At 49.1% G+C, this 19486-nt stretch overlaps 1 protein-coding gene across 10 annotated transcripts in view; it reads right to left on the bottom strand.

Moving 5' to 3' along the window:
- Positions 1 to 1555: 1555 nt before the first annotated feature.
- The window catches only part of Syt6 (synaptotagmin 6), a 59825-nt gene continuing 41894 nt past the window's right edge, over positions 1556 to 19486 (bottom strand). For 6 of the 10 annotated variants that reach the window (XM_052731898.1, XM_052731901.1, XM_052731902.1 and 3 more), the window contains 4 exons: positions 16368 to 16488; positions 10784 to 10955; positions 9556 to 9706; positions 1556 to 4267 (listed from right to left, as the gene is read on the bottom strand). In XM_052731898.1, coding sequence (XP_052587858.1) covers positions 4196 to 4267; positions 9556 to 9706; positions 10784 to 10955; positions 16368 to 16488 — 516 coding nt within the window. In that variant the 3' untranslated portion in view covers positions 1556 to 4195. Of the gene's footprint in view, positions 4268 to 5828; positions 5897 to 9555; positions 9707 to 10783; positions 10956 to 16367; positions 16489 to 19486 lie in introns of all 10 variants that reach the window. The other 4 variants (XR_008216694.1, XR_008216696.1, XR_008216695.1 and 1 more) reach the window with 3 other exon arrangements.

Here is a 19486-nt window from a genome sequence, read left to right as displayed (position 1 = left end):
TTGGCCCAAACAGGACTCTGGTTTTCCCTTGTTCTGCTGTTCCTGGCTGTAGTGAAAGACATGGTGTATAAGACACACACTCAGAATCCCTTTCCCCGGCCTTGCTTCCGGCTCAGCTCAACTGTCAGCACGCCTGCTTGTCCCAACTGTGACCACATACTACACAGGCATCCCGGTTTCCCCATCTACTATTTGTACTTGGCTCCCTTCTTTTTCTGAATCAACCATTCAGTAGCTACCACCCTCCACAGGCTGGTTATGTTCGCTGTGGTCTTCCCTAGGGCTACTCAGTAAATATTTCCTGTCTTCTTCCCCTCGTGTGTTCTGCGAGGTCATATGGGTAATTCTAGCGATGAGCTGTGAAGGAATGGTGACATGAGTCACTTTGCCGGAGCACGTAGGCCAATATGATGCCAGTGTTCTTTTCCCTCAGGCATGGTAACGAGCAATGTTTGAGATGTTGGCTGCTCTGTCATCTCGTGCCTCTGGATAAATATATCGAGCAGGGCTCCCCTTGTTGATGGGATGGGCCCAGAGGAACAATGAGAGCTATGCCTCTGCTGCTTTCCAGCCTCTCAGAGCTGAAGGCTGTTAGTGCAGCGCAACCTGACCTGCGCTGATGAATAAATACTGACCCTGTTAGTTTTTTTTTGTTTGTTTTTGTTTTTTTTTTTTTTTTTGGTTTTTCGAGACAGGGTTTCTCTGTGTAGCTTTGCGCCTTTCCTGGAACTCACTTGGTAGTCCAGGCTGGCCTCGAACTCACAGAGATCCGCCTGGCTCTGCCTCCCGAGTGCTGGGATTAAAGGCGTGCGCCACCACCGCCCGGCGGACCCTGTTAGTTTTTAAGGCCCTAGTTAGAACTGGTGCCTCAATGCATTCTGCTTGCTTGACCAGACAGGAAGGTGGAAGAAGGCATCAGAGGACTTCTCTCAGCAGTTGGGTTCCCTATAGAGCAACAGTAATTTAGATGCAGTTGTACAGAAATGGATGTACCTTCCACTTGCCTCTCTACAGGCCACCTTCTAAATTTAATTAGAAGCCTGGGGTAAGAAGAGAGGACATTCTGTTAAGCTGGAATGTTCTTTTAAAAATTTTGAGTCTACGATACTATTTTTTAAATAGTTGTTTTGTTTTTGTTTTTGTTTTTTTTTTCCTAAGGCTTTGCCAAGTTGTACTTTTATGGGAGTTAGCAGTATTTCTCTCCTGGAAATGCAAAATACAAAAGCATTGACTTTCCAGCTAGGAGTGTGACCCATTTCCTCACAGAGGCTTCAGCATCTGTAGAGGCCGCCTGTGATGCTGAGTGGCTGAGGGGCAGCCGGGTCCCATGTCCCCAGTGTTCTGAGCTGCAACCTGACAGCAGGCAGGCAGGCCCCAGCCTGTTGTGGTGCCCAGGTGTCCTCCGAGCAGAGTGAAAACCCAACGGCCCTTCGGCCTGTCTCTGACTCGGGAAGTGGCTATCCACGTACGTGAAGTGAAGAGAAAAACAAAAGCTATGCTGTGCCCTGTGTGTGTGCCGCCTGCTGAATCCGGCAACATAAAATGACAAGAGAAATGGGCAAGAGACAGAGATTTAATTGAATAAAAACTCCAGGCTGTGACAGGGGTGGGAAGACACAAAGCAGTAATTAACAACATAATTTTTTTAAATGATGATACAATTAATTAACATCCTGGGTAAGTGCAAAGGGGGAGGGGAGCATCTCTCAGCCAAGAAACACTGCGAAATGAAGGAGAGGAGAATCTGGTGTCTTTTGCAAACCTCTATGTGCAAATGACTGGGTTATCACAACTTCAGCAAAGCTCACCACCAACCCCAAGGGTTCCTTGCACTAGGGAAAGCCAACAAGCTAGTCAACTTTGAATTCCAGTTTATTCTGCATCAGCTTTCCGTGAGTTCTCATCTGTGAGGGAGGAATCTGAGGCTAATGAAAGCAGAAGCCTGTTCATATCATTCATGCTTCAGGATGAGGAGGACTGATCTGGCCACCCTTGGTGGGGACTTCGGGGAAGGGAACCCGGGAGCTAAAAGCCTTCTTGGAGTGGGCTCCATGCCTAATGTATACCAAAGCTGTTGGAACTAAAGAGGTTGACCAGGGCACGGTTTCCGGAAACTTTTGGGATGTTTACTTATGGGACAGAGTATCTGTGACATAGAAGGGTCTCTCAGACAGGCAGTGTTATTCCATAATTCATGCAGACCACACCCTCCTCTCTAAAAGCTTAGAATGGAGCATCCCACCTGCCTGAGGGTTTAGGGGTGGCAGCTGGGCATGCATTTGGAACCCACTTCTGGGAGGATGGAGTGCTCACACTAACGTCTACGTTCCTTATGACCCAGGGGACCCAGCTGTCTCCTTCCTAGTTACCCTGCTGTGTGACTGCAATGGTAGCCTCAGTGTGGTCCAGCTAGAGTCAAGAAACACAATGAAGTTGCTTGCTTGCTGGGACTCTTGTCATGACCTTGTGGGTTTTCTCCGTCTCAAGAGTCCTTCCAAATAGGGGACTGCCTGACCAGAAAGGCATATCAAGATATTTGGGGAGAAAATCTTTACACACCAGCCCCTAGCCCAAGGCTCATACTCAGTGGGGTCTAGACTCATCTACATTTACTAGAAAAGTGGACTGCTTCTCTTGCCACAATATCCTGTTGGCTCATTCCAATCTGACCACTCTTCTGGCTAGCAGACGAAGACATAAAGTTAGATCAGAAGAGAAACTTAGTGGCTTGACTTAAAATGGGAGCTACGTTATTAAATCGCTACTCCTATAGCATGGGGGCATAGGTAGAGAGTAAGACACGAGGTATGAGGGTGGCTTTTGTGTTCTTGACCTTCGGTTGTTGAAAGAAGGGTTTCTCCCCAGCTGACTGGCTTCCTGCAAGTCTTACAGCGCTGAAAATCGGTACCGTGTAGCCACAAGCGGAGTGGTAACTCACCTTTATGTGTTTGCTTTAGACTGAGAAGATCACCCTGCTTCCAGGGCATAGTGGGAAGGCCACTAGTCACTCAGTAGGAATGTGCTATTATAAATACAGTCGTTCGTTTTTGTTTTCTAAACTGAATTTGGCCTAAGGTAGAGATCTAATAGAAAAACAAACAAGCAAAGATCCTCTCACTGAGACAGAAACAAACAACACAGAATACTTACTAGTTAATAGAACTAAAGTTTAAGGTGAGTTAGTGACCCAGAGTCTGAACTAGTCTCTGGCTGACTGGGTTTCAACTAACAGGAGGCTCTTCACAGACAGGCAGACTTAAAAATGTGGTTTGGATTTCAAAATGCCCCATTCAGATAAGAACATGTTATCTAGATTTTTTTCTTTGCTCTGTTTAGGCATTTTAAGCAGCTGCTTGGTACTTTGTGGAATTATAAAGCTATGTATAACACAGAAATCGTTCTGGAACATATGCGCCTCCTTTCTTTACAGTGAAGGTTATTTTTGAGAACTAAGCTCGTGTTTTCAAACAAATGTGATCATTAACTGTGGCGTGTTGGAAAACATATGGCGTGGTTAGTTTCAGCGGGACCATTCCTAAGGAAAGTGCTAAGTTCCCGCGAGGAATCCAAACGGTTCCAGTTGGGGAAAGAGGGGAGCAGGGATCCCCCACAGAGTCACAAACACGACAGAGGTCTCATGATTTCAACGTGGGACAAGAGGACCATGTCTTGGCTTGTGTCACTGCAGTGAAGAGCTCCCAAGAAGAACAATCCACCCCAGACAGGCTCCGAGATTGATAGGTCCCGTTCTTGCAGGACACTGAAAACACGGCCACAGCTCCAGGGGTGAGCGCTTGGTGGAGGCACAAAATCTCAGATTCAGTCTGCCTTTCCCCAGTAGACAGCTTATTTTACATTGTATGTCCCAGAACCAACTTCTGGGCTCTCCACTCTTTGTTTTATGTCTCTAACCACTGTGTTTTCCTTTCCTTCTTGACAGCAGACCCAAACAAAGCGAAAAACCATGAAAACATCACCTTGGGAGACAGAAAAGACTAAGACAGGTCTGATCACAAAGGACAAGTGTCTCGGCCTTGCCCCGCACAGGAGCAGTGAAGACCATGGGCTGCAGGCAGTGGCTGCTGTGGCGGCGGCTCGGCCATCACCGTGACTGCACAAACACTGCGTTTGGACGACCGGAACAAGTGTGAAAAGAACGTTGCTGAGTCCCGTTTGTGTGGCTCGGCTGTGCGGCTCATGGTGTCGGAGGTGGTTTCGGAGATGGGCATGAGCTCTCACTGTCGAAGCTGGCAGCTCGGCCCTGCCACTGTGGGGAGAAGAAAACCCCGTTATTGATTGCTGGGGGGCGGGGGGGGGGGATTGATATCTGATTCACTGGCCCATGCACTGTGTCCACCTCTCCCGGCCTCAGTAAGCTTTCTAGACCTTTGCTGTCAGCCATGCAAAACAAAGATACAAGCTCAGAGCTGTTTGCAATGCTTGTTTTTGTAGAAAAGATCTACTGCAGACTTAATTTCAGCTTCCTTTACAATATGGAGTGTGTGTGTGTGTGTGTGTGTGTGTGTGTGTGTGTGTGTGTGTGTGTGTGTTTTAATGCGGTGCTATGACTGAACCATTTCTGAGTGCTTTGGCCATTTTTCACACACTGAAAATCAGATTATGTTAGCAGCAAAGAGAGGCAGCATGTGCCCTTACTGCCAAGAACCTGCGATCATGAATTATTAGTGATTTGTCTGGGAGGCGTTAACACAGGAAAAAGTAACCCTGGTGCTGCTTCGGTTGGGGCTCTCTTCTTCAGTCTTAAGGCATCCTCTGAGCGTCTGCACTGGCTTGTGAAGGGGCAGGAGGTGAGGAGACACAGCCCCGCCCATTCCCTCTACACCCCTCCTCCCCGTGCCCCTCGGAGCCCCATTGAAGTGGGTGATGTAATGAGGCGTAATGGAGTGAAGGAGCGCAGAGGATGGATGGACCTGTGCCTGGAGCCATTCGATGTAAAAGTCAGTCATAGCTTTGTGATGTTTGCTGGGCAGAGATCTGACCCTGTGAATATTCCTGACCTATCTGGCAGGGCTTTAACTTCAAAGTGAGTCAGTGTCCGCTGCTCACTCAATCTTTTGTGGCTGGGAGAACCAGTGCTTTCTCATTGCCTGCAGAGCAGGCTCCAGAAGGAGGGGGGAGAGGGAGAGAAGGATGGAGAGGGAAAGAGGGGGGGAGGGCAGGAGGGAAGGGGGGGGAAGAGAGAGAGTGCGTGCTAAGTGGTCTGGATGGCTTTCTGAACCACAAATCCAGCCCCTTTCTGCTTCTCATGAGCTATAGGGATCTCTTTCCTGAAGAGATGGAGCTGAGGGAGCATGCATTCGAATGCTGTGGGAGGAATCCAGGACAAAGTTCCCCTTTCTCAACCATTTCCAGACGGAGCTGAGATACCTTGAGAAGTAGACCATTTAACTTCAGTACCGCCTCCACAGTAAACGGGACGCCTACAGGGCCAAGGAGAGTCCATGCTTCTTCTCTGGGTTACTTTCTCCTTAGTTCCCCCTGTACAGTCACACTGAAGGTTTCTACAACCACCTTAAGGGCTGTAGGTGTAGATGACAGCCACGGCATGCCCCTGGCCTGAACTAGCTCACTATGTTAGAACCAGGGGTGAACTTGGGACACAAGTAAGCACACAGAAACACAGAGAAGTCAAGATCCAGACTGTTAGGGGCAGAGCCAGGACCCAGTCAGGTCTCCTCACTCCCAACACACTGTCCTTTCTAGGCCATCCTGCCACTGTGCTGGCGTGTGACCACCCACTAGGGGAGGAAAGAGACACACAGTGTAAGCCGAAGCCTAACCTCTTCAGGTCCACACCAGGTACTTACTCCTAACTCCAGTGGCTGTCTCTCCGCTTGCAGCATCCACGTGAGTGAAATCACAACCGAGGGGTTCCCTGGTGAAATATTTTAGATACATAAATGCCTGGTTCTTGAGCCCCCTGTGACTTCTGACTCCAGTGTTTCTTAACCAGAAGGTGACATGAGATGGCTCCTTGTGTTTCCATTCAGCAGAACTCCAAATCACTCCCTTCCCACCTCTAGTCAGTGCAAGGTACACAGCAATAATGGGACTCTCCCCTGGGTAAGCATGCCACTTAAACAGCCTGACCCACAGGCCAGGCCAGGGTCGAAAACACGAGATGACTAGGCGAAGGGCCTTGTTCCCTTCTACAGCAGCCCAGAGAGCAGTCATGCAGAGCATAACTGTTTGTGAGGAACACTGGCTCCGCTCCTGGCCCCTGAGTTTTCCTATGAAGATAAAGGGAAGAGATGGGCTTCATGGACAATGCAAAGGCGAGTGATTCCAGCAGACTAATCAAGGTGGCTCTGAAATGACAGAAAACCTGTCCCCTGCACACCGGGAGCTGGCTGTTGTGGGGCAGCTGTGTCCTACTCAGGTCCTTTGCTGTACTGAAATGGGTAATGTTCCAACTGCGATCTCAGAATCTATGTCAGATGATCTGAACATGCTCCTTTGTTCATGAAGCACCTTGAATAAGGTCACTGGTCAAACCATCTGGGGAGGGGAGGCGGCAACAGTGACACGTAGCACTGGGAGGGAAGGGTACTGGTTATGACTTAATGGATTTTTATTCATGAGAGATCCAATCAGGGAAGAAATGCCTTTCCAGTTAATTTGTTTCCCTCAACCTTAATTTTAAACCCCAAATAGTGGAGCATGCAGGGTGCTCTCTGTTCTCATTAATAAAAAAGAAGTGATCACAGCGTTGGAAACTCCACTGAGAGAGGTGTGAAGCAAACACGGAGGGCTTTGCAGAGATTAGGCCATTCATCATCTCGAAAGCTGGGAAGGTTTCTTTGTGGGTAGCACAAATACAAGATCTGAGTTTGTAGCAAACCAGTCCCACAGAAGGCAAGATGTGAGCTCACAGGATGTCTGGAGGACACCGGTGAAAAGAAGCCCAGGAACAGAGTGACAAGGTCTTATTAGCCAGGCAAGGCTGTAGACGCAGTTTTAGAAAGGTGCGTTAACTGTGGGTGTTAAGAGGGGCAGTAAAACCACCCCAGTGTGGACGGCCGGAGTCCTAAGTTGCCGAGACAAATGTCATCTTCAGCGTCTCCATCTCCTCGCAGAGAGAAGCAATCCTCTGAGCAGAAGAAAACGAGAGGAGAGCGGGTGGGGGAGGGGCGCTCTCCCCGCTGCCAGGTCAAGGGAAAAAAGTAAACCCAAAGGATATGAATCAATTTAATCTCTTTTTCGTTTTCCATATACAGTTACTTTCCCTTTACTGTCTCATCAAATATTCATTTTCAAGGGCTTCGCTCCGCTTTATCTTGCCTTTGTCATCTGGACCAGACAGTTGGAGTTTCTCAAAGAAAAGGCCCTTGGAATCAATTATTTGGCTTAATTAGACAGTATTCATCACGATTCCAGGATCAGGGCCTGGCACGGCTCGGGTACTTTGCACTTCGCTCCGGCCGCCGCTGCTCTGGTGGTTTCTTTTGTCAGAGGCGGGCGGGAGGGCCTGGCAATGTGACTCTCTATTGCAGGTTGCAGAAACAGCTGTGGTTCAACATGGAGGTTCCTGGGCCCATGTGCCCCTGAGAGTTAGCACTCATCAGAACAGCTGAGATGGGGGTGTCTTTTCTTCTCATTTATCAACCCGGAAACCAAGGACCAGAGGAGGGCAGTGAATTACTTAAAGCGTCACAGCACACCGAAGGCCTCTTACGGCACATTCCATGCCAGGCCCCCAAACTCCTTGGAATTCTATTCTTAAATGCCTCCACAATATTACACCACGGGGGTGGGGGGGGGGCGGATAAAGGCATCACTTCCTGTCCCTGGGTTGAATCCACATGGACTTTGGTGGGGTGTTAGAACGGCTTCAGGTTGGCTAGTGCTCTGCCCAGTGAGCCTACATATGACTGGGAGTAGGACCCCCTCTCAGCCAGAAGAGTCTTCTGTCTGAGAGGGCGGGGCTCCACAAAGGGAGGAGGAGCCCTGGGAGACTGGTCTCTCACTGAAGTACCACAGGTGTGGTAAAAGCTGGGCAGCCACAAGCCTGGATGGGAAGCCCTGAGTTGGCAGGATCTTTGGCCTATGCCTCGATTCTGCCTCAGGGCTTGGGCAGGTACGCTGACTAGTCTGGCTCCCAGGAAGCCACCTTCTCCAATAGATTTCAACATGTCCGACCCCCTTAGCTTTTGTTCCTTCTGGAGACGACACCTTGAACAATAGTTGGGATTGCTGGACCCACCCTGAGGAAGGAAGGGGGTCTGCAGGTGCGCCGTGCCTTTTCTGATCGGAGTGGGAAAAGTGGGTCACTCTCAAAGACCACGTGGAAGAAGGGAGAACTCTTTAGTTTGGAATTAAAGGTTTCCTGTTTTGTACAGTTCTCTAGGCATAGTGAGTGCCTACACGGATGGCGGAATTATCACCAGGCTTTCCAGGATGAGCTGGGTATGAGATACTGAAAATGATGCTGAAAGCTTGACTGATCACCCCAGCACCCAAATCCTAGCACATTTGAGGAAAAGCAGGCCCGGGGACCACCAAGAGAAGAAAGGGGAGGGGATTTAGGGGGATGGTATTTTAGGGTCCAGGTTATGGGAGGTCTGGACAATGGGAGCCAGTGGTGGTTCTTCAGAAGGGCAGGACCAGGAGCAAAGTGTCCAGGCAGATGTGTCCTGAGTCTGGAAAGAGCACAGGAACTTTCATCTGTTGGGTTTGGTGCAGGTTGGACAGACAATAAATATCCCTCAAAGCTGCCATGGAGAGAGGAGTGATGGGCTCAGAGGAGGCCAAGACTGCAGGCCCGGCTTTGTTAGAATGCAGGCCTCCAGTTTCAGCCAGGGGGTGTGACGCGTGACACCATACTCTCTCCTAGCTACAGGAAGAAGCTGCGTGCAGCAGATGGAAGTGTGCTCTCTGGCTATCTCAGTGGATGAGATGGCCTGCCAAGCAGGAGCTGTCTGGAGCCTCAGGGAACTTACTGTTCTGATGGAGGTGGAATTCCTTGCCAATTCTGACCTCACCCCCTGGGGGCTTACTCCTACAGGACTAAATTGGCCCAGGAGCTTTTGAAAGCTTTTCAGGCCTGGCACAATGGACTTCCGGGAACTTCTTCAGAGTTCTTACTTTCCATTAAGAACTTGGTGTTGCTTTTGAACTTTGTTATTTTTCGAGGCAAGGTCCTGTGTAGCCCACATTGGCCTCAAACCTGCTATGAAGCTGAGGTGACCTTAAGCTATGAATCCTCCTGCCAAACACTGGGGTTCCAGGTGTGTGTCACCACACCACACCTGGCTTTAGGCAGTGCTGGAGCTCGAACTCAGGGCTTCATGCATGCTAGGCCAGGCATCAACTGAACTGCATCCCTAGCCCATCACTGTTACTTCTGAAATGCTCACAGTGCTCAGGGACTTTTTGCCAGGCAACCTCCATCTTCTTTCTCATCTGTGTGTTATACACTGGGTGTTCCCCATGTCCCTTTCCATAAAAGGCGGAGGACTCCCAGCAGCCGTCTGCCATTCTCCAGCCCAGGCCGTCATGCAGTAAACATGGCAATGGCCAGGCAACCTCACCCACCTCTTTGAAGGATTTCTTTACCTCCACCAAGGAGTGCCAGTGTGCAATGGGCTTCCGTGGGTATGCCAGCATCTCATTCCAGTGGTCCCTGCCAAGGCCTTCGGCATTGATCCCCACTCTACAGACTCCTATGATCTCATTGTGGCCAACTCTGAGGGAGAAACAAAGGTCTTAGTATTGGTCATTCAAAATGCTACCAGAAAGAGAGGTCCTTTGGGAGAGGGACTCTGTCTAGTACATCTAACTCAGAACCATGAGCTCTGAAGATCAATGCATATCAGGGTCTTCAGCTGCCAGTGGCCCTGAGGCTTTGCCCAACCTCTTATGGTAAGGGACTTAAAGAAGGGAGCAAAGGCTACAGACTTACTTGGAATCTCAGGAAGCAGTGACAGAAGGCCCCTCTGGGTGTTAGGAGCCCGACTCTTCACTTATTTGACTTGGGAAGCATGTTACAACCTCTCTGGAGATCCCAGCACTTGGAAATAAACCAACCTGCCCTGAGCATCATTTCTCCATACCGCTAGTGGCTAGGCTTCGATTTATTCACTCAGCAAGAACATAAATCATCCCTCAAGTATGTTTGTCAAGCACCTACTATGCCTGAGAACCTGAGCTAAAAATCTAAGGTTGAGGCTTTATTGTGTGATTTCTGCATCCTTCAGCTAAAACGATTCTTGGAGAAGAGTCATGGGAGATGAAGTGGTTGAAAATGGATCTGAGCCAGCCTTAAGAGGGAAGAATCCAAAAAAGAGAGAAGAAAGGGCGGGGGAGTTAGTGGGATGGTGATTTGGGGTCCAGATTATTGGAGGTCTGGACAATGGGAGCCAGTGATGGTTTTTCAAAAGGGCAGGACCAGGAGCAAAGTGTCCAGGCAGATGGTGGCTGACTTAGGGCCGAGGGTGATGAGGGCTGCAGAGCCATCCTGCAGGAGAGGAGATGCTGGAGAGGTGTTTGAAAGGGCAGAAGATGGGGCTTGGCAAGTAGAAGACAAGTAGTCACGGATGAATTCAAGCAAGCTGGCAGGTGGAGTTATCCCTGATGGGAGCAGACTGGGAAGGGAAGTTGGAGCTTTGGGTAAGGGGAAGCCCAAGTTCTTCCTCAAACTCCCATGTGTTTCTTAAGTGGAGCCATATTTGAAACTGATGGGCCCTGAACTACAGGTCTAAAGTCAAGGGCCCCTATGCTGCATTGGAGGAAGGTAACCATTCTCCCCCGGGAAGGCACCTACCTATCGTAGTCCATAACGGAGATGAGCAGGCTCACTTGGTCCATGTTTTCTGGGGGGATGTCAAAGATGATGGCCTCGTTGTAGACAGGGTTGAGGGTGTTCTTTTTTATGGTTGTTTTCTTCTTTTTCAGTCTCCGGCCGTCACACAGCAGGGACACTTTGACGTAGGGATCTGTGCCCGTGAGGGCAGTGCAAGAATGGAGTGCGTTAAACTGAGTGTCGTTGTTTCGTTTGCTGGCTTTTCAACACAGGTTCTACTCTGTAGCCCAGGCTGGCCTCAAACTCACAGCCATCTGCCTGCCTCGGCCTTCCCAAGTGCTGAGATGACAGGTGTGAGCCCTCGATAGACAGCCTTTGCCACAGAGGGACTGAATCTCTGGACCCACGGCTGCTCATCAGATGGGCTCGGTGGGTTAAGATAATTAAGTCACTTTGTACTTATGTAGAACACCTGTCTCTGAGGACGCTCCACACTTAATAAACGCAGTCTTTAGCTACCTTTGTATTCTTGGGAGACCGCCTAATGGTGTGTCACTAATAGGAAAACTAGCCCCAATTTAGACAAGACACTTGTCGATGGTTATGTAGTTCCCAACCCTGAATCTCAGCTGCACCGTGGCTGGAGAGCTCAAGAGCATTGACGCTAACAAAGGCCCCGTTTTTTGTTTTGTTTTGTTTTGTTTTTCACCCATACAGAATCATTTTCTCTGGAGGTGTGCCAGCTTTTTAGCCAAAAGATAAAAGGGGGTAAAAATAGGACTCAGTGTTGCCCAAGGAACAGCCACGTGTCAGAATGAAGCCACAGCATCAGTCACAATGCCGCTCCTCTCCTTCCCACTTGAAGGCATGATTTTGGGTCCCATTGTCCCAGTAATCTCATTTCCATTTGGAATCAAGAAGCAGGGAAGTGGCCCTGCCCGCTGCTTCCCTGGAAGCCATTTCCTGGCCACTTCTGAGCAGTGAAGCAAGGTGGAGCAGTGGCCAGGAGAGCGAGTGAGCAGTCCCCAGAGACTCGGGGCAGCTGGCTGACATTTTATTTCTCAGTGGGATCTTGGATTCTCTCCATGCTGCAAAGAGATGTCTTTTTATTAAACTCCCATGTTCCTCCTAATCTTCTCTCCCCTTTAGCTCTCTGAATGGGTATTTCATGGTCATCTTTCTACCCTGAAATTTTCTACTCATCCAGATGAAGGGACACCTATTATATCTCATAGAACAGGTGTCTCAGCCACCATCATAATTAGTATTTATGCTGCACAGCTCAAGAAAGAAGACAACTCACAGGTAATAATAGCTTTGAGACCTCGATGTGCTCAGACACCTTCTTGTCCAGAAGCCAGGGCGCATGTGGACCTGTAAGGAGGCGCGAGCCAAAGTAGCCCCTCTCCTGGCCTTGTAGTTCTGAGGTAAGCAGCTGTGCCTCCTGGACCCCTGAGCACCCACTAGGCCTCATACTGTTTGGCATCATGTAGGGAAAGGGCAGATGAAGGCTCCACTTAGAGTAAAAACTAGCCGCCCACGAGATGAGCCCAACCGAGCTCCAAGCCTTGAAAGCATTCTCATCGACGTCCAAGGGAGCTGCTGACGAACCAGTATGGCAGTGGCAGCTGTGCCTTAACCACAGGGACACTTGGGTTTATGGAGGAGCTGGGGAGACCATGAGGAATTTAATCAACCTCCTGTCCTGACTATACACTTTCAGGGCCCCCCATTCTAGGGAGCATTTGGTAAAGAGGAAGAAGTGTTGAGAGCTTGTATGCTACAGCTGTCTGGTTCCCACAGGCTCCCTTCCCTATAGTTATTCCCCAGGACATTGCTCAGGTCACCACAAGTGGAAAGAACCAAGCCCAAGACCCATCTTTAATATTCAAGTCTCTCCAGCTACACACTGCTTTAGAAAGTGTCTCTAGGTTTGCGCCACCTAGTTCCTCCTCTATTCCTGGGGTCAGACACTCCATTCAGAACACATTTCCATTTAAGGAAAATATAGGCATAGCCACTTGTCCCATGAGCCGCTGGGCCGGTGCCTTCTTTCTGAGCTCTGTCCATCCATGCAAGGAATGTCTGGTTTACAGCATTCAGTGAGCAGATTCCATTCTGCAGGAACTGAGCTCTCACCAGCATCTAAGAGGCTAATCAGAGAACCGAGATGACTGCTCCCCAGGGTGCTTCTGGGAAATGGCTGTGGCATGGAGTGAAATGGTGGCCCCAGATGATCCTTGAGGTCTGTTCTTCTCTATGATGCCCTGAGCACCAGGGGCCTAAAGCCCAGCACTGTATTCCTGCCTCATTGTGTGGGAGTCATCAGAATTCAGCATTTGGAACATGTTCTTGTGATAAGAGATGTCTATCACCAGGTTTACTTTCCATCTCCCCTGCAAAACATTTATCACTGATATCTCCATTTCATAGGCAGAAAATGGAAGCTTAGAGAGATTAAATGACTTGCCTGGGAGTTGGTCCCAGGCCTGACTCCAAAGTCACTTTTGACCACTAGCTACAAAGCAGTGTAAACCAAAGGCATCAGAGACAAAAGGGTTAATCCACACTTCTGTAGCATACTGGTTTTTCTAATTATTTTGTACCACTTTTATTCTCATGGTTCTAGGAGATAGGCTTAGATAGTTGATTCTGGGCTAGTTTGGATCAAAGAGAGGAGGAAGATGTTTGGTTTTAGAGGTCAGTGCCAGACCCCTAAGGCTAGAACACAAATTAAGGAGCTCTGTTTTCTTTCCACTTTAGTCCAATGTCAGACCTGTCTGGGCTGAAGGCAACCACAACCTCAACCTCACAAACAGACGATGTATCATGAGGCGCCCCGGGCATGCGAGTATCCACTTTATCACCTTGGGCCAGATTCATATGCTATCTGTAAATTCATTTATTCACCGTTCACTTGCTCATTCATTAGTCCACATTTCATGAATGCTTGTAATGTTTCATGCATTGCTCCAGAGACTTGCACATCTCAATGAACAAAATATGTATCTCTGGTGCAAAGGAGGCCCTTGCATTTACAGAATCCAGCTGAGATTTAACATAGGATTCCAGACCCAGGTAGGGATGAGGGGAAGCTGTGAGGGAGAGGTTAGAACTTAACATTAAAAACAATCTCTTCACCCCAAACCCTCCGACTTACAGCAGTCCTTGTTATCATCTATGGCTTCACTCTGAGATCACTCTCTAGCGCATCAATTTGATTACAACAGAGAAGACAGTGTTGGGGACTAGGGCAGCAAAATCCTATTTCCCTCAGCCGCCTTGAGAGTCCTTAGTGAATTTCTGTCCTCGTGTGCACTTATTTTGGTATTAAAATGAAATCTACATTGGCTGTATTTGGGGGAAGCTGGCTTGCTGTTGCCGAGAGCTTTTTCCCATGTCAGCAGAGGTTCATGACGCTCTCTGCTGCATCCTGATGTGAGTCAGATGCTTTGGGGGAGGAAGAGCTGCTTGGGGGCCCTGGGTGAGGGCTTTGAGGACTCAAGTGGGCACTGCAGTGACTGTGGGAGGCTGGAGCAGGGACTTGAAAGGATTCAAAGAAAACTCAGTTTCCAAGTCCCCCGACCTCTTCCTCCATCTTCATAGGGTGTACCTGGGCCCAGATGTTTTCAGCTAGACCATCAGCCTCTCTCTCATTTTACTCTCTGCCATGGAGGGTACTGAATCCAGGGTTTTATTCATGCTAAGCAAGTACTCTCTCTAGCACTGTGCTACGTACCTGGCTCTTGTGTTTTTTTTTTTTTTCCAAAGATTTATTTATTATGTACACAGCATGCCAGAAGAGGGCACCAGTTCTCATTACAGATGGTTGTGAGCCACCATGTGGTTGCTGGGAATTGAACTCAGGACCTCTGGAAGAGCAGCCAGTGCTCTCAACCGCTGAGCCATCTCTCCAGCCCGCTCTTGTGTTTTTGGGACAGGGTCTCACTACGTAGCTCACACTGGCCTTGAACTTGCTATTTGCCTAGATAGCCCTCCAATTGAAGTCTTCTTGCTTCAGCCTCCCGGACTCTGGGATTCAGATGTGTGCCACTATGTTTTTCCCCACTATCATCTCCTTTTCCTGGCACTTGTAATCATATTTCCAGGAAAATAAATAGTGAACACAAAAGAAACACTTGGAAAATTGTTTTCTGTATTTTCATTCAAGGTCAGAGATGCCTTCCGTATGGTTTTACACTGACAATCAGAATCATTTCAAGACTGGATGGAGGTCTTAGGAAACAAACCAAGCCTCTTCCCATATTCAGTATCCTGATGCAGCCCCATGCTCTCTGGGAAATTCTCTGGAAGGCTTCACTAATACACATCTCAGGGCCGTTTGAACTCACAGTGGGGAAGGAGGTTTCCAGGCCTCAAGCTACTGCTTTGTTAACTCAAAACACAGATAAGTTCCCTTATGACAGGGGTTCTCAACCTCCCTGTGCTGCGACCCTTTAATACAGTGCCTCATGCTGTGGTGAACCCCAACCATAACGTTATTTTCATCGCTATTTCATAACTGTAACTTTGCTACTGTCATAAATCTTAATGTAAATCTCTGACATGCAGGATATCTGACACGCAACCCCGAAGGGGTTTAGAACTGGTTTAGAACTGCTGCCCTATGACAACCTGCAGAGCAGCAGGAAGGACCGAACCTCTTGTACCCCGTCAAGTCTGCAAGTTTCTGCAGCCGCCTTCACACAAGCGTCTCCCCGCGGCTGGAACTGCACTAGATTTCTATTCAATGCAGCTGCTGTGGTGCTAAGACCGATGCAGGAGCTTTGCAGGAAAACCACAAATACTTGAACCCAAATGCACTTTGCTTTCCAGTGTATCCACTCCTTTGGTGAACGCAGTTTGCAGACTGCCGCCCCAGGCCTGGGTGAACCTGTTAACACTTACATTCCAACTCCATATAACTTCTGTAAGTTCTGGAACCCCATATTAACTGGGAAGACTGCCCTTCACCAACAACGAGACTAATAAGAATAGTATCTACTGAGTGCCTACAAGTGTGTGGATTACTGAGCATATTCTAAATTTGACCAGTGCACAGGATTGACACTCCTCCTTTTCAGATGTAAAAAAACTGCCGCAGTTTAGATCTTGAATGTCCCTCCAGGATATTGAAGCCCTGGTCCCCAGCCTGTGGGACTAGTCATGGTAGAAACTCTAGACTCCTGGGGACATGCCCTTGAAAGGGATATTAGGACCTTGATCTCACTCCTCTCTCCTTATTTCCCAGCTGGTACGAGGGGAACAGGCTCCCCTAACAGGTCTCCTTGCCATGAGGTACTGGGCTACCACAGGCTCAAAGTAGGAGGGTCAGATGACTACGGGCTGACACCCTAGAGCCTGTGAGCCAAACAATCTTTTCCTCCTTCAAGTCAGTCATGGCAGATCTATGCCTACACAGAGGCAGAAGACCAGTACAGAATCCACATCTTTACATAGGAAGGAGGGGGCAGAAGGGGATTCAGATGCAGGCAGTTTGCCTCCTAAGGAGAGTGGCAACTCTTGCCCCTTCTTCCTGAATACTCTTCTAAATCCCACTGGACTTCAGGGAGGCCAAATGACAAGCCCCGGCTAGGAGAGGTACCTGAGTAGCCTGTGATGTCCATTGCCTTGAGATTGCGACACTTGATCACTGTGAGGGTGAGCCTGCCTGCTGTGGGCAGGTAGCAGAGCGAGAACATGATCTCTCCCAGGTCCACACTTTCCTGCAAAAGAAGCAGATGAGAGAGCAGGTGAGGCGTCCTTGCTTTCCTGGCAATGGCTGTGGGGAGCTCTGGAGCCCAAAGTGTTCGGAACTGCAGGAGTCGATGAGTTTAAGACCCAAGGGACTGGTATCATCTGGGGTTACTGGGAACCAAGGGCAATGATTACAATGATGCCCCTTCAAATACTCACCTCTTCAGTGTTCTCTCTCTTTCTGTCTCTCTCTCTCTCTCTCTCACTGTTTTAAATTTTGAGACCAGTTTGAGGCTCACCTCAAACTTGCTCTGCAGCTACGGATGACCTTGAACTTCTAATTCTCCTGCTTCTAGCCTCTGAGCACTGGCTGGGCTCACAAGCTTGCATCGTCATAACTGGTTTCTGAGCTGCTAGGCAAGCACTCTGCCACCGGAGCGGCCCTGCAGCCCATCCCTCTTGCTTCTGATCAGATTCTGGCCCCATCTGTGTATCCTGCTTTGGACACTAGCCCTATGCATGCATGCCATGGCTGCAGACCTTAAGTGTTTATATGCCCTTGCCCTGTTACTGAGCCGTCGACGTCCCATCTATCCAGTCATGTGGTCAGAACACACACTCCAGCCCCTGAAACGTTCTTCTTCCAGGACATCTGCAACTCTTTTCTGCTCTGTTTCTCAGCTTATTGTCTTTCATGACCCGGCTGCCATGGCCCCAGGCTCTATCTTCCTGTCTAGAAGTAGACGTGCAAGGAATCGATACCCTGCTGAGGCCATTCTGCCAACCAGCCAGATGTACACTTGCCATCCCGTGCTTTATGACCCGCCTCACATCCAGTTTGTCCTCTTCCCTTAAATGTGATGATCCTTCAGAAATACACACACGCTCTGTTGCCTCTCCTACCCCAGAATCATCCTGACTCGGGATCCCTGGAAGCTTCTGAGAGAGCAGAGTGTCCCTTCCTAGGAAGCTTCTGAGAGAGCAGAGTGTCCCTTCCTAGAAAGTCACAGCATCTTTCTAGAGAGATGGCAAGCAGGCCCATCTGTTGTAGGAGAGAGCGCCTCAACAGATTGCTTTCTCTGCCTGCTTCCTATTTATTGAAAGGGGTACAGACGGCTTAGAATTCAAAGACATGGATCTATCTCCCAGAGGTAGGTTAGGGGAGGAGGAGGCAGAGGAACAAGATGATGCCAGAGTTTGAGGTGGTTCTGATTCCAGATGGGGCCTTGTACTGGTTCATTCATCCACACATTTATTCAGTCAAAAATATTTATTGAACACCTGCCAAATGCTGGGTGTTGATTTACAGGAGAGAACAAAGAGACAAAAACCCCTACCTTCACAGAGCTTACAATTAGGGTCATAGGTACTATATATATTTTGGGTTTTTGTTTGTTTGTTTGTTTGGAGACAGGGTTTCTCTGCGTAGTTTTGGTGCCTGTCCTGGATCTCACTTTGTAAACCAGGCTGGCCTTGAACTCACAGAGATCTGCCTGGCTCTGCCTCCTGAGTGCTGGGATTAAAGGCGTGAGCCACCACTACCTGACACTATATATATATTTTAAAAGGCAAACAAATTAGTCAGAAGTATTAAGGGGGAAAAAGTCAGACAGAGAAGGGAGTTAATAAATTACTGTGGGGAGGTGATCCTAGCAGAATTTTTAGACAGTTCAGTCAGGTGTACCTTGACTACATCCATCTGTTCATTGATTGGTTCCTCCTCCTCCTCATTCTTCTTTTCTCAGATTTATTTTTTTATTTTATAATTAATTTAATTTTATATATCAGCCACGGATTCCCCTGTCCTCCCTCCTCCCACCCCCTCAGCCTTCCCTCCCAATCCTCCCCCCATTCCCACCTCCTCCAAGGCCAGGTCTCCCCTGGGGATTCAGCTCGGCCTGGTAGATTCAGATGAGGCGGGTCCAGTCCTCTCCTCCCTACACCAAGGCTGAGCAAAGTGTCTCAGCACAGGCCCCAGGCTCCAGATTCATTTATTCCACTTTATGTGTGCATTTTGTCCATGTACAGCGTGTGTGTGCCTAGTGCCTATGAAAGTCGAAAGAGAGTGTCAGATGCCCCGGAACTGGAGTTAGAGACGGTCGTCAGGCACCATGTGGGCTGCAAGAACAAGTGCTCTTGACCTCTGAACCGTCTCTCCAGCCCGGGCTGGCCTGTTCTTATTTTCTGAATGCTTCCTGGAGACATGCTGCGGGGCCGAGTGGATACTGTCCCCACACTTACACAGTCAACCAGTCAATGATGGTGCTCAAATTCCCACCTTTCTCAGGCGTCTTCCCAGACCCCTCATCAAGGGAGGGGCACCCAGAAGCTGCCCTGTGCCCTGGAACTGTGGGAACATCACTGTCCCCTTCTGTGCCTGGGGTCCATCTGTATGATCAGTGACACGTCTGGATAACACACCATCTCTGACAGAAGCAGTCAGTGAGATACAAGAAGAAGTTCCTCTCTCCCTCTTTCCCTTAACAGCGCTCTAAGTCTGACCCTGCTGATAGTCCCAGACACCGTTTCAGACTCACTAGGTGCAGGAACAGGAGCCAGCACTATGTGCTGTCCGCTTGCCCGGGGAGTCCTTAGCTGCTTTCTCTCGGTGAGCCCTAGCTGGCACTACCAGGTGAAAGCTCCTATCATGCCTGTCTCACACCGGAGGAAACGAATGTTCCTGAAGGTAAGGACTTGCCCGAGGCTGCATGACTAGCAAGTCCTTTAGTGCCAGACACTCATATGTCAATGTCCCTGCTTAAACACCTCAGCTCCTCCCTTGCTCGGCTTCCGAATCAAGACTCCGCTTTTTTGTTTGGGGGCTTTCAGTAATGGAGTTCCACCTCACGTCCTCATTTACTCTCTTCTGCATGCCAACTTCTGTTCCACATAACGTTACGTAGGCCGAAATCCTCTCCCCCTTGCTTAGATAACTCCATAGCTGATGAATAGCTCCTGGGAATCACCACGTCACTCACTCCTTCACTTGTGCCTTCCCCTACCATGGAGTAGCTAACAAAAGGCCCT

This window comes from Peromyscus californicus, unplaced genomic scaffold (genome assembly GCF_007827085.1).
Source record: "Peromyscus californicus insignis strain IS unplaced genomic scaffold, ASM782708v3 Scaffold_9__1_contigs__length_137607984, whole genome shotgun sequence".
NCBI classification, from domain to species: domain Eukaryota; kingdom Metazoa; phylum Chordata; class Mammalia; order Rodentia; family Cricetidae; genus Peromyscus; species Peromyscus californicus.
The sequence above is the reverse complement of the archived record's forward strand: the minus strand, read 5'-3'. Positions and strand labels throughout refer to the sequence as shown.